Consider the following 14,881-nt stretch of genomic DNA (forward strand, 5'->3'; position numbering starts at 1 on the left):
TTCAAAAGTAAAATATGAACTAACGTATTATTACAATGTAATTCTATTACAGTGAGGATTGCAAGATTTATAAAATTGTAAAATAATAATTTTTTTTATAATTCCTTGCTGTTTCTTGTTCACCCATCCGAAAATTTTCACCTGAGGCGTGCGATATATTTTTCCAGCATAATACCATCATTCCCAGACATCAACGAGATTCACATTCAATACAGGGAATCAACACCTCGTCTATGGTCTCAGAATGTAACACTTTAATTCCCATATCATATGGTGCCTCTTGCCATAATGAGGATTTTTTTTTTCTTATTTTAATTGCATTAAAAAATATTTCATCTCCTTTGCCTGACATTTGATGGTGACTTCAACCAGTTTTTGATTTTGCAATTTTAGATGTTGACTCTGGAGAACTGGAATATGGGAAATGCAGTCAATGAGATTCAGGAAATCATCATCAGCAGCTCTTGTAAAAAGATTGGTACCTGTTCATACATTTGGTACAGGCTCATGTATAATCAAGAACGCACAGGTACGGTAATGATGAATCCAGCAGATACATAATTAGTGACATAAGGCAGTTAATCTTCTTCTGTTTGCCTTTCTCACCTCCCCTCACCTCAAAACCCTTCACAGTCACAGCAGTCCTCAAGTCCTGATATCTTGAACATCCCTGATTACCATTGCTCTAACATTGGTGATTGTGTCTTCAGGTGCTTGGATCTTTAAAATTCATTCAGGGGATGAGGACATTGCTGGCTAGGCAGCATTTATTGCCCCATCCCTAATTGCCCAGAGGGCAGTTAAGAGTCAACCACATTGCTGTGGGTCTGGAGTCACATGTAGACCAGACCAGATAAAGATGGCAGTTTTGCTCCCTAAAGGACATTAGTGAACCAGATGAGTTTTTCTGATAATCAGCAATGGATTCATTGTCATCATTAGACTTTTAGTTGCAGATATTTATAGAATTCAAATACCATCATCTGCTATGGCAGGATTTGAACCCAGGTCCCCAGAACATTACCTGGGCCTTTGGACTAATGCTCTGGCAATAATACCACTAGGCCATTGCCTCAAAACTCCTCAGCTTTGGAGTTCCACTACTAAGTTATTGTCTCATTCCATTCTCTAAGACATTCCTTCGAATCTACTTTCTGGCCAGTATTTTTTTCATCACTCCAATATCATCTTACGTGGCTTGATATTAAATTTTAATAAAAACAGGAAGTGTGGGAGAAGCTCAACAGATCTGGCAGCATTTGTGGAGAGAAAAACAGAGTTAATGCTTTGAGTGGAAAGGCTCTTCTTCAGAGCTGACCTTTGAGTCTTTGGGTATCACATGAAACTTTAACTCTCCACAGATGCTGTCAGCCTTGCTGAATTTCTCCAGCATTTTCTGTCTTTACTTCAGATTTCAGTACTTCGCTTTCAAATTTTGGCAAATTTTGATGGACAGTCAATACTGTGAATCACCTTGTGACGTACCATTACATTAAATTGTGTTTTAGAAATGCATTTTGTTGAGGCCTGTCGAAGAAACCTTGGTAAGTGAAATGACTGAATGGTATAACTTGAGCTAAACAGTCCAGGAAAGACTTGAAGTGCTTGTATAGGGGCCTTGGAATTAAATCTGATTATCATGAGTGTACTGTCAGCCTGCGTATGGACCATGAAGCTGGTATTTAGTTGTGACATTTTGAAAAGGGATCTTAGTGGCAACTTTTTCACAGAGGGTGGTGCATATATGGAATAAGCTGCCAGAGGAAGTGCCAGAATTAATCAAATACGACATTTAAAGACCTTTCGACAGGTACATGGGTAGGAAAAATTTAGAGGAACATGGCCCAAACACCGGCAAATGTGACTACTTCAGTTTAAGAAACCTGATTTGCATGGACAAAGGCCCTGTTTGCATGCTGTATGACTGAATGAAGGCTGCCCTGGATTTAATTCAGTGAGGCTACTGTGTTAGGGGATTTTGAGACCGTTGGAATGGGTGATGGTGAGGACAACAGGATTTTGTCTCAGGGTTTTTAGTGGTACTAATTCTGTACCCTGTTCTTTCTGTTTGTCTTAGTCCTTATTCCTATGGGCGCTACAGCTGCAAAGATTCAACAAGCTTTAAATGATCTGTGGACTATTAAACCGGATAAAGTTCATGTGTCAAGCAAGTCAACCATCAATGGCTGTATTTATAAAGTGACCTTCACATCCACAAGAGGTAAAGTGCACCTGATCCCAGATTGCTTCTTCACCAGTGTGATAAAGTGTATGTTTGAACTTAGCTTGGTTTCGCTCTTCAAAGACTAGTCATGGCTGTTAGCCTGTGCTATTACGCTTTTGAATTCTTTCTCCCACCTCATCTTTCCCCTGCCTTCCAAGGCTGTTCATTCTTACTGCTCTCTGTATGGGTGCTGCATTCTTCACATGAGTAACCATTCACCCCACCAGCAGGTAAAACAGGCAGGTACATTCAGACCAACTGGCTCATCCCAGTCTACCTCATGCATCATGATGGATGGTATGACATGACTTTACCTTTCTTCCCTAAACATTTGCACTCTCCCACTCAATATCCATGAAATCTCTTGAAAGAAGTGAAACACTGGAGGTGATATGGCAAACAAATGCTCTGGACCCATTGTCTCAGCCTGTTCCTGCCCCACCGAACTCATCTCCACCTATCTGGACTCCATTTTCTCCCCTTTGGTCCAGGAACTCCCTACCTACGTCCGTGACACCACCCACGCCCTCCACCTCCTCCAGGACTTACAATTCCCTGGCCCCCAACACCTCATTTTCACCATGGACGTCCAGTCCCTATAGACCTGCATTCCGCATGCAGATGGCCTCAAGGCCCTCCGCTTCTTCCTGTCCCGCAGGCCCGACCAGTCCCCTTCCACCGACACCCTCATCCGCCTAGCCGAACTCATCCTCACCCTCAACAAATTCTCTTTCGACTCATCCCGCTTCCTGCAGACTAAGGGGGTGGCCATAGGCACCCGCATGGACCCCAGCTATGCCTGCCTCTTTGTAGGTTACGTGGAACAGTCCGTCTTCCGCACCTACACAGGCCCCAAACCCTACCTCTTCCTCTGTTACATTGATGACTGTATCGGCGCTGCCTCTTGCTCCCCAGAGGAGCTCGAACAGTTCATCCACTTCACCAACACCTTCCACCCCAACCTTCAGTTCACCTGGGCCATCTCCAGCACATCCCTCACCTTCCTGGATCTCTCAGTCTCCATCTCAGGCAACCAGCTTGTAACTGATGTCCATTTCAAGCCCACCGACTCCCACAGCTACCTAGAATACACCTCCTCCCACCCACCCTCCTGCAAAAATTCCATCCCCTATTCCCAATTCCTCCGCCTCCGCCGCATCTGCTCCCACGATGAGGCATTCCACTCCCGCACATCCCAGATGTCCAAGTTCTTCAAGGACCGCAACTTTCCCCACACAGTGGTCGAGAACGCCCTTGACCGCGTCTCCCGCATTTCCCGCAACACATCCCTCACACCCCGCCCCCGCCACAACCGCCCAAAGAGGATCCCCCTCGTTCTCACACACCACCCCACCAACCTCCGGATACAACGCATCATCCTCCGACACTTCTGCCATCTACAATCTGACCCCACCACCCAAGAGATTTTTCCATCCCCACCCCTGTCTGCTTTCCGGAGAGACCACTCTCTCCGTGACTCCCTTGTTCGCTCCACACTGCCCTCCAACCCCACCACACCCGGCACCTTCCCCTGCAACCCGCAGGAAATGCTACACTTGCCCCCACACCTCCTCCCTCACCCCTGTCCCAGGCCCCAAGATGACATTCCACATTAAGCAGAGGTTCACCTGCACATCTGCCAATGTGGTATACTGCATCCACTGTACCCGGTGTAGCTTCCTCTACATTGGGGAAACCAAGTGGAGGCTTGGGGACTGCTTTGCAGAACACCTCCGCTCGGTTCGCAATAAACAACTGCACCTCCCAGTCGCAAACCATTTCCACTCCCCCTCCCATTCTTTAGATGACATGTCCATCATGACATGACACTGCCTCCTGCAGTGCCACAATGATGCCACCCGAAGGTTGCAGGAACAGCAACTCATATTCCACTTGGGAACCCTGCAGCCCAATGGTATCAATGTGGACTTCACCAGCTTCAAAATCTCCCCTTCCCCCACAACATCCCAAAACCAGCCCAGTTTGGCCCCTCCCCCTACTGCACCACACAACCAGCCCAGCTCTTCCCCTCCACCCACTGCATCCCAAAACCAGTCCAACCTGCCTCTGCCTCCCTAACCTGTTCTTCCTCTCACCCATCCCTTCCTCCCACCTCAAGCCGCACCTCCATCTCCTACCTACTAACCTCATCCCACCTCCTTGACCTGTCCGTCTTCCCTGGACTGACCTATCCCGTCCCTACCTCCCCACCTATACTCTCCTCTCCACCTATCTTCTTTTCTCTCCATCTTCGGTCCGCCTTCCCTTCTCTCCCTATTTATTCCAGAACCCTCACCCCATCCCCCTCTCTGATGAAGGGTCTAGGCCCGAAACGTCAGCTTTTGTGCTCCTGAGATGCTGCTGGGCCTGCTGTGTTCATCCAGCCTCACATTTTATTATCTTAAATGCTCTGGAGCATGCACTTCCAACCCACCAGATGTATGTTCTGAGCAAGTGCGAATCAATAGAGTATGTTGGGGAACAGACAATTGTGGAGGATCCATGATAAACTCAGAAGAAAAATCAATTGGAATTTGAAAGATATCTCTTTGTTACATTTTTAACATTTATTTAAATTGGTTTCTCCACAGGAGATTTTGATTTACTTCAATATGAGATCCTGAGTGGAAATAATGTCACCATCAAAGTGGTGGAAAGAACTAAAGGGAAGCCCAGAATGGATACATTTACACTGATGCTGGGTGGAATCAACTCTAGACCCATTTCACATACAGCAAGTGTTACTGAGGTCAGTCCCACCATGGTACATGCACCTGTTTTCTAAACTTGGCCAGTAACTGAGACCACGACTACATAATACTCGCCACAGTTAGTGGTTGCAAAATCTGATTAACTTCAACAGTATGATGACTTGGAATACTTTGCTCGGTGGGGTAATGAAAGCTGATACTCTGGTTAATTGGATGCTTTAACTTTCTACAGTGAGATTAATGAGTGATTGTTATGCAATTCTGCAATTTCTTTAAGAACTGTGAGGACCTTGAAGATGAACTGTCATTTCCACGAGACTGACAGCAGACAGGCACAACTTGGCCAGTAACTTGAGGAAATTTGCAATTTTATTTTGTATCTTCCCTGTCACGTGCCACTGGACAATGCAAACATCAATGATAGTGAATGGTATTAATCTACTGATCTTTGCAACAAAATGTGGCCTAGTTGTTCCATTTGCGAGGAAATTAATCATTGTATTTTGGAAATGCCTGACTGTACTGCTACTCCTCATTTTCAGGTGACACTGTCCTAAGGCAGCGTTGGATTTCACATGTACGCTGACAACCCCAAGCTCTACCTCACCAGCACCTCCTTCTGCCCCTCCACTGTTGATACATTCTCAGACTGCTTAACCCACACCTAGAACTGGATTGATAGAAATTTTGTCCTTCTGTTAAATATTGAGAAGCTGTTGCTTTCAGTTGCCACTCCAAAATTGCTGACTCTATGTCTCTCGCTGGCAATAGTCTGAGTTCCCACTATCTCTGAGATCAAAACTGTCTCTTTGCAACCTTGGTGTCACATTTGATTTTAGGATGACTTCTGACCTCAGAGAGATGCCATCATTAAGGCAGTTGATTTCCTCTTTTGCAACACTGCCTGACTTTGCCTCTGTCTCAGCCCAACTGTTGTCGAAACCCTCATCTATGCTTTCATTATCGTGACACTCAATTATTTCAATGCACTCCTGGTTGATTTCCCAACTCCTGCCTTTGTAAACCTCAGAACATCCAAGACTCTGCATCCCATTCCTTAACTTGCGACAAATCCTGTTTATCCCTGTGCTCACTGAGCTACGTGGGGCTCATGGTCTGACACGCCTGCATTTGGAAACTCTTATTCCCTGCTTTCAAATAACTCTATCCCCACACTTCTGTAATTTCCTCCCAATTCCATCACCTTGTGAGATCTCGGTATTCCTCCATTTCTGGCTTCTTGTACATTCCTGATTATAAGCGTACCACCCTGTTGGCAGTGCTGTTAGCTTCCTTCATCCCAGACTCTGGAGTTCTCTGCTTAAACCTCTTCCCTGCTCTAACTTTTACTGTCTATGATAGTAAAATGTAGTTATGCAAGGTAGTTTGACCTTAGAATAGGATTATATGCCGGCACAACTTGGTGGGCCGGAGGGCCTGTACTGTACTGTTCTATGTTCTATGTTCCATCTCACTTCCGTCCATTAACAAATTCGGTAAAATCTAACCCTTTGACCAGGCTTTTGGTCACTTGCTGTATTTATCACCTTACAACATTTTGTCATTGTCTTGTTTTATAATTCTCATCAGAAGTGCCTTGGGACTTTGTTGTTGTAGTTACATACAATTCCCACTTAGTGCCTTTTTTATGCTTGCTTTCAGGCAGGAATATTTAGAAAAAAAAGCGTTTCAGTCCCCGAAGTGTTTTTTTCATTTTGACTCTTTCACAACGAGCTCCTAATTCACTATACTTAACTGATGAACAACAGTTTCATTCATTCATAGTAAGTCCAGCAGATTTCTCATCTCCACTTCTTCATGAGAAGGTTTTGGTGAGTCACCTTCTTGAAGGTAACTAGGGGCAACCACATTGCTGTGGACCTGGAGTCACATGTAGACCAGGATGAGTAAGGACAGCAGATTCCTTCATCGAAAGGACATTTGTCGACTATAACAAAAACAAAGTTGCTGGAAAAGCTCAGCAGGTCTGGCAGCATCTGTGGAGGAGAAAACAGAGTGAATGTTTCGTGTCCAGTGACCCTCCCTCAGAACTGTTTGTTGACTACAATCTAGTATTTCATGGCCATCATAATGTATGCCAACTCTTTCTTTTGAATTTATTCCATCAATTCAAGTTGCCATGGTGGAATTTGAATTTGTTGTACTTCTGGATCACTAATCCAGGCCTTTTCATTATTTTCCGGTAAAATTGCCACCGTCTCCCCCATAGTGGTTTAATGTTAGTGTCACTGGTATACTCATGTTCTGGGTATATATATTTAAATTCAGCAGCAGTTAACTGAGTAAATAATTATGAAATATAAGCTATAATCTCAGTAATATCAACCATGACTGCTAACATCACCTGTTGTAAAAACCAACCTCGTTCACTAATGTCCTCAAGGAGAAGATCTTACCATCTTTATCTGGTATGGCCTACATGAGAATCAACCACATAACAATGTGGTTGACTCAGAACTGGCTTCTGAAATAACCTAGCAATCCATTCAGTTTTAATTAGGAATGGGGGTCAACCAATGCTGGCCTTTAGTGACACCCACATCTCATGAATGAATAATGGCGAGAAAAAGTTCCCAATCCCATCTATTGCATCAGGCATGTGTAATATCATGTGACATTGCTGAATAAAAAAATTTAGATGAACCACTGATAGGGAAAGCAATAAAGGACAGATAGAAGCGTAGCTACTTTGAAAAGCACCAATAATTCAGGGTAACTGAGGATCTTATCTGCTAATAAAAATCTTTCATCACAGGTCAAAGCTGCTTTAGAAGGAATGTTGGATGTAAAATGTCCAGACCACGTAGTTAACTACAGGAAAGGGTTTAAAGTCTATTATTTCAACAATTTTGAGGATGACTTATCCCAGGTATGTGAATCAGAGAAAATTGAATGATTAATTTATTATGTGTCTCAGAAAACAAGTGATTTTAAAAGTGCCCATAGGGGTTGGTGTTCGCCACTTAGCTATTAGTCCAAAGGTCTTAGGTTTAAAACTGTATGACAGAGACCTGATCAAATATTCAATCGGTCACTCTGCCTGCCAGTGCCATACTGAGGGACTAATGCATTGTTGAAATGGCAGTTGTGCCATGGCACTGCATCGTCAGTGGGTCAGCATGAAGGAAGTACCATACTATCAGACAGCCAGTATTGAAGGATTGCTGCACCATTGAAGCATAAGTTCTGTACTGAACATTGCCCTGTTGAAGGATCGGTACTGAGAGAGTACTGCACTATTGTAGTGTGAGTATTAAGGGAGTGCTACATTGTTAGAAGATCAGTATGAAGGAGGTACTGCATTGTCGGAGAATCAGCATTGAGGCACTGCTACATTACTGTACAATCTGTACTGTGGGAATGCTGTACCTTCAAAGGCTCAATCCCGAAGTACAGTGCACTATCAGAGGGTCAGTGCTGAGGCATAGCATTTTTGGAGGGTTAGTATTGAAAGAACAGACCCACTGATGATGCAGTGTGATCTCAGGACTGACATTTCAATAATATGTTAGTCCCTCAATCCAGCACGGGCACTGTCAGAGGGTCAGTACTGAGCGATTACAATACATGGGGTTGGTTAAGTCAGTTGGTTGGACAGCTGGTTGCAGCGCAGATTAATACCAACAACATGGGATCAGTTCCTTCACTGGCTGAGGTTACCATGAAGGATAATACAGTGTGGAGCTGGAGGAGCAGGGATGCTGCCTGACCTGCTGTGTTCCTCCAGCTCCACACTGTGATATCTCTGACCCAGCATCGACAGTCCTTATTATCCCACCATGAAGGATTCTCCTTTTCAACCCCTCCCCTGAGATGTGGTCACCCTCACATTAAACCACCACCCCTCTCACCCTCTAATGGGATAGCAGCTCAATGGTCCAGTGGGACTATGGCAACTTTACCTTTAACTGAGGGAATGCTGCATTGTTGCATTTGGAGTGATGGAGTGTTGCATTGTTAGAGGGATCATACTGAAGCAGTCCTCATCATTAAAGGGTCAGTACTGAGGGAATGCTGCAGTATCAGAGGGGACATTACCACTATTCGAATACTCACTGGTTAATCACCTTAAATCCAGAAAATGGGAAGTTATTGTTTGGACTTGGGGTTTTACATTCCCAAAATAAAAAAAACTATTAGCAATCTGGAAAACATATACAAAATGTCCTCATTGGGATTAGAGCTCATGATTTTAGGATTGTTAGTGCAGAGTCCAGCAGTAGAATGTATTTTCTTGTTTTGCCTTTAACCTTGTAGAATACGTTCCAAAGTGGCCAGGTGACAAGGAAAACTAATGCTTTCTGTGGACGTTATTGTGTAAAAAATCCCATATCCTTGTTTGGCTTTGCAAATTATCATCAACCATTTTCATTACGCATATACAAAGAGGTGAGTTTGAAGTTCCTTGGAGATGTAACAATTTGTTATTGAAGTGAGCTGTAACCTGATACTAGATGTAGTTAAAATGGTTTCATTATACTCTTACCCTGAAGAGAGAGAATGGAAGGTTTTATAATTTGTGTTTACTTCTGTTACCATTCTGTTGTTTTTTTGTTGTTCTGTCCATGTCTGTGTATTTTGTTAATGGGTACCCAATGGCACTTCTACTTTAAAGGGTCATGACGGGCCTCTGGATAAAAACATAATAACCAGAAGGAAGAGGGAATTCCACCCTCAAGGCTGCTCCACTACTCAATGTGATTGTGGCTGAATTTCTAATTTAACTCTATTTTCCAAGCAATCACCATTTCTCTTCATTCCTCAAAGTCGCAAAAATCTACTAGACTCAGCGTTGCATATGCACAATTGCCGAACATCCACATCTGAGGCATAGAATTACAGGGATTCTGAAACCCTCTGACTGAAGATACTTTATTTCAGTCCTAAATTACCTAATCTGATGAGATGAAAACCTCATGTTCTGGACACCCACCCAGAGGAAGGCAGTCTCTCAGCACCATCTCAGGCTAGCCCTCCAAGAATTATTTATTGCAATAAGGTCAACTCTCTAAAAATGCCGAAGAATGTAGTTTCATGTTGCATATAACTGAACTAACAAGGAATCTATAAATATACAGTTCCCTTGTTAGTTTAGTAATGGTAGGAAGTACCAGGCGTTGGCAGTGAGCCATACAGGCTTAGGAATCTTCTCAGTGGCACATTATCCAATGATTGCTACTAGGACAAGACTCATCTTTGGTGTTCCACTGGACCAGCATCTTGCAAATATTTACTCTCTGCTTTCATGTATTGAAAGGAAATGAAGTAAGAAAGGGTGACTTTTGTGAGCTTCAGTCAGGGTGGGAGAAAAGTGTGAAGTGGCACGGATAGAAATTTATCACTTGCAAACCCGATTATTGAGTGAACTAGCACATTGGTTTTTACTCCTAAAAATCATGTGTAGCCAGGGCACTTTCCTTGGCCTTGATTGTTTACACTAACTTACAGCCATTTTAAAGTTGTGTGTATTCAAACAACGTTGAGAGATTACTTTGACATAACTTCACATTGGAAAAAGTAACATGTCAATGCAACTTTAACAGTGCTTTCATATTTTAAGTTCAGATTGAACCTCAGGACGAAATGTTAACTGTAGTTAGGTGATGGCACATTTAATTTCCTTTGCAGGATTTTAATTATAGTTAACATGAGTCTTGATTGAAGTATATTCTTGTGATGAATTATTGTTTATTTATTCTACCCAATGTGCGGGCCAATGTTACAGAATATGTACAATCATAGCTTGCTAGTAGTTATTGCTTGTAGTTGTCGTCATTTGTTACTCTTGGATTTGATATACGAATAATAAACAAAGTATACTAATACCACTTTAACCATGTGTTCAGCTTTGTTTTGCATATAAAGGCCATTTGAGAAATAATCTTCGCCTGTTATTCACTTACAAGATTGATGGTGAAACAAATACAAAGGATATTTGGTTCCAATACAGTTTTGCTCAAGATGATCAGTAAGCACTGTTGCTTTAATATTATTTCATTTGAATTTAGAGTCATTGTGTGGGTACAGCATTAAAAGAGCCCATACTTGTTTTATGTAGGCTGGGTCTCAGTAAGAACCATGTGATACCACTCCACCATATTGCCCCCATGATTGTGCGGATGTTTTCTCATCAGACTAGTCCTCTTAAAAGCCATGAGTGAATCCATTTCCATCAGATTGCTAGGCAGTGTATTCCAATCCATAACCACTTAATGCGTGAATACCTTTATCTTCAAATCATTGATACCTCACTTGCTTACCAACTTAAATCTGTGCCCTCTATTTCTCTGTCCTTCAACTATTAACTATAGCTATTTCCCTGTCTGGTCTGTCCAATCTCCTGGTGATAAGCAGCGATGTGTTTCTGAGGCTTTATAAGGCTCTAGTTAGGCCCCATTTAGAATACTGTGTCCAATTTTGGGCCCCACACCTCAGGAAGGACATACTAGCCCTGGAGCATGTCCAGCAGAGATTCACATGGATGATCCCTGGAATGGTAGGTTTAGCGTATAATGAACAGCTAAGGATCCTGGGATTGTACTCATTAGAGTTTAGAAGGTTGAGGGAAGATCTAATAGAAACTTACAAGATAATGTATGGTTTAGAAGGAGTGGACACTAGGAAGTTATTTCCATGAGGTGGGGAGGCTAGGACCCGTGGGCACAGCCTTAAAATTAGAGGGGGTACATTTAAAACAGAAATGAGACAACATTTCTTCAGCCAGAGAGTGGTGGGCTTGTGGAATTCATTGCCACGGAGTGCAGTGGAGACCGGAACGTTGGATGCCTTCAAGGCAGAGATCGACAAATTCTTGATTTCAGAAGGAATCAAGGGCTGCGGGGAGAGTGCAGGGAAGTGGAGTTGAAATGCCCATCAGCCATGATTTAAATGGTGGAGTGGACTTGATAGGCCGAATGGCTTTACTTCCACCCCTATGTCTTATGGTCTTATGGTGTTATGGTCAGCCAACCTCCCACTGGCGCTCTTTTCTCAAAACATTCCCACTGCCTCTAAACTGTCCGTATACCTGAAGCTCCGCATCCCTGGAATTACCCTGATGTTATACTCTGACCACATATTTCTTCACTGACCAGATTTACCCATTTCATAAATGTTGTGGGATTTAGAGTTGGGAGAGTGCTGGGGGTCTTTCAAGTTGGGAGAGGGCATGAGGTGAGGGAGTATTTGGGGGGATGTGGAAGTGTGGGGACGAAGGTGGTCAGCTCCATGATGAGTTGAGGGCATTTAGTTTTCAAGTTATTGAGGAGTTAGAGCTGATTTTAATTCCTCTTATGTTTCTTAGGTAATTATTCAGGTAAATGGGTCAGAATCCTCCAACTATTTTGACACTATTCAGGACTTATTCTGAGAGTTCCAGACACCAGTTTCCAACAAAAATTTCCAATTCCAGGCAACTCACATGGAATCAGTTGTATCACGACCTCTACGTGGCCCAGTGCACAATTCTGGTCTACACTTTAGCAATGGCAATCTTCTTTTCAGAAGATCTGAACCGTCTGTTTGTAAATTTAAGATCCACACCAGAGACTTGAGCTCATAGCCCAGACTGTAAGTTACAGTGAAATTCTGGGAGCAGTGTGGCACTGTCAGATTTGTTGTCTTAATGTGATGTGAAACTGAACCTGGTCTGCTCTCATTGCTGGACATGAAAACTTCCCGTCACACTGATCAAAGTAATTCTCCTGGTACCCTGATCAATACTTATTCCTCAATCACTAAACCAGATAATCTGGTTACTTATTTCTTTGCTGTTCGGAGGAATTCGTTGTGCATAAATTTGCTGCTACTTTTCCTTCATTTTAACACCCCACAAAAACCCTTCAATATCTGTAAGTACTGTCAAACATTTTAAGGTCTTAAAATGTAATTAACTACATTGTTGATCAATTTTGTATGAGAGAAGCTTGATCCTAAATAAACCTATAGTCCTCAAGAAGGAGAGAATTTTACCCATTAATGACATAGAACATAGAACATTACAGCACAGTACAGGCCCTTCGGCCCTCGATGTTGTGCCGACCTGTCATACCGATCTCAAGCCCATCTAACCTACACTATTCCATGTATGTTCATATGCTTGTCCTGAGAAAATTTGTTGTTTAAGCTATCAATGGGGGCGCTACTTTTAGGATGTGGGTGGAGAAAGGGTGGAAGAAGAATCTATCGCCATCTGGGATATCAAGCACATGAAACATGCCTGTTTGCGCACTCGGTTATTTTGCTTTGTATAAACTATGTCAGCAAGCTTAGGAATGAATGTAATACTGTTAATGATAAGGCTTAAATTAGAAGTGCAAGATTTTTAGTACTGGATATAAGGGCATTAGTGGAGCCACCAATTATAATGTCCAATTGTTCCATGTTTGATTATGTGAATCTTTTTACCATTGATATTCACTGTGTTTGATTACTTAAGCGTTCAGATGGGCTCAGAGTAAAGCACACCAAGCTGTGAAAAGAGATGGAAGCTGGAGCTGAAGGATTGTGTACACATTATAAAGGATTCGAAGTAGAACCTGTTACACATGTGGAAGCTGATGTCATCCCTGAATTATAAAACATACCACCATGTCAACATTCCACATGATCCAATGCAGCTGGCTGATAGAAAGCTTGCATGTTCCTTCTTCAGGATCCTCCTTCACATCACTTCAAAATAGCTTTTCAGCTTTTCACCAGCAAGTAATCAGGAGGACCAATGGGATCTTATTCCTTATTACGAGAGGAATTGAAAATAAAAATAAGAAGGTTAAGGTTGAGCTATGTAATGCATTCGTGAAACCACATCTTAAATGCATGTGCAGTCGTTCTGTCCTTATTTTAGGAAGGATAGGCAGCTTTGTGGAGTTGACTGGATTGATATCCAGAATGAGCAGGTTATCTAATGAGGAAAAGTTGGACAGACTATGTTTGTTTGCAGCTGCATTCAGAAGACCAAGGGACATTTGATTGAAGTGTTTAAGATCCTAAATGGTCTTGACGAGGTATATGTGGAAAGAACTTTTCCTCTTGTTGGTGAGTCCAGAACCAAGGGAATTTGTTTTAGAATTAGGGATCACAATTGTAGACAGAAATGAGGGCAATTTCTTTTTTTCTGATTGTTGTGCAACTTTGGCACTCCCTGCCTGAGAAAGCAGTGGAAGCAGGGTCATTGAATATTTTTAGAGCAAAGTAGGGTAGATTCTTGTTAGGGAAGGAAATCAAAAGTTATCAAGGATGGATGGAATTCAGAACAAACAGATCACTCGTGATCTTATTGAATGACAGAACAGGCTTTAAGGGCTGAATGGCCTCACTTTACTCCTAAAATAAACATTTTGTATAAAACTGATAGAACGTTTAATGATTATGTCTTTCTAATTTCATTAGCAATTAAATTAAGGATATTTGTTAAGGCTTGATGTGCTGGGCTACACAGAACCTTAACTGAGCATCTCTTGATTCCAGATGGACCTACACCTGCATCAATTTGTATGAACTTATTATAACCAGATTTCCCAGAGGAAGAAACGTTTTATTGAAGGGAATTTATCTACAGGCAGCAGGAGACCAGGATTTCTTTGTGGACACTGTGTACATTGGACAGAAGGCTACATTGAAGAGACAAGATGGTAATTTTTTTATTTTGTATTGCAAACTGAGTGAGAAGCTGACCAGAATTTTATTAGTGTCATTGTAATAAAATGGTAATTCATGTAGATTCAAATCAGACTTGTGGAGCTTAGCAGTACCAAAACCAACACTAAGCCACAAGCAGAAACAATCATAATGCAAGAAGAAGGAAGAGTAAATCTTCTGCTCTGCCCCAGAAGTCAGTGGAGGCCAACTCTCTGGATACTTTGAAGAAAGAGATGGATAGAGCTCTTATAGATAGTGGAATCAAGGGTTATGGGGATAAGGCAGG

At 42.4% G+C, this 14,881-nt stretch overlaps 1 protein-coding gene across 5 annotated transcripts in view; it reads left to right on the forward strand.

The window, feature by feature from the left end:
• pkhd1l1.1 (PKHD1 like 1, tandem duplicate 1) overlaps positions 1 to 14,881 on the forward strand; it is a 267,609-nt gene that overhangs the window by 61,632 nt on the left and 191,096 nt on the right. For all 5 annotated transcript variants that reach the window (XM_059645764.1, XM_059645760.1, XM_059645761.1 and 2 more), the window contains exons 17-23: positions 394 to 529; positions 2,078 to 2,221; positions 4,816 to 4,973; positions 7,712 to 7,825; positions 9,214 to 9,345; positions 10,803 to 10,924; positions 14,425 to 14,588. In XM_059645764.1, the coding sequence (XP_059501747.1) occupies positions 394 to 529; positions 2,078 to 2,221; positions 4,816 to 4,973; positions 7,712 to 7,825; positions 9,214 to 9,345; positions 10,803 to 10,924; positions 14,425 to 14,588 (970 nt within the window). The remainder of the gene's footprint in view (positions 1 to 393; positions 530 to 2,077; positions 2,222 to 4,815; positions 4,974 to 7,711; positions 7,826 to 9,213; positions 9,346 to 10,802; positions 10,925 to 14,424; positions 14,589 to 14,881) is intronic.

Source organism: Stegostoma tigrinum, chromosome 5, assembly GCF_030684315.1.
Source record: "Stegostoma tigrinum isolate sSteTig4 chromosome 5, sSteTig4.hap1, whole genome shotgun sequence".
NCBI lineage: Eukaryota > Metazoa > Chordata > Chondrichthyes > Orectolobiformes > Stegostomatidae > Stegostoma > Stegostoma tigrinum.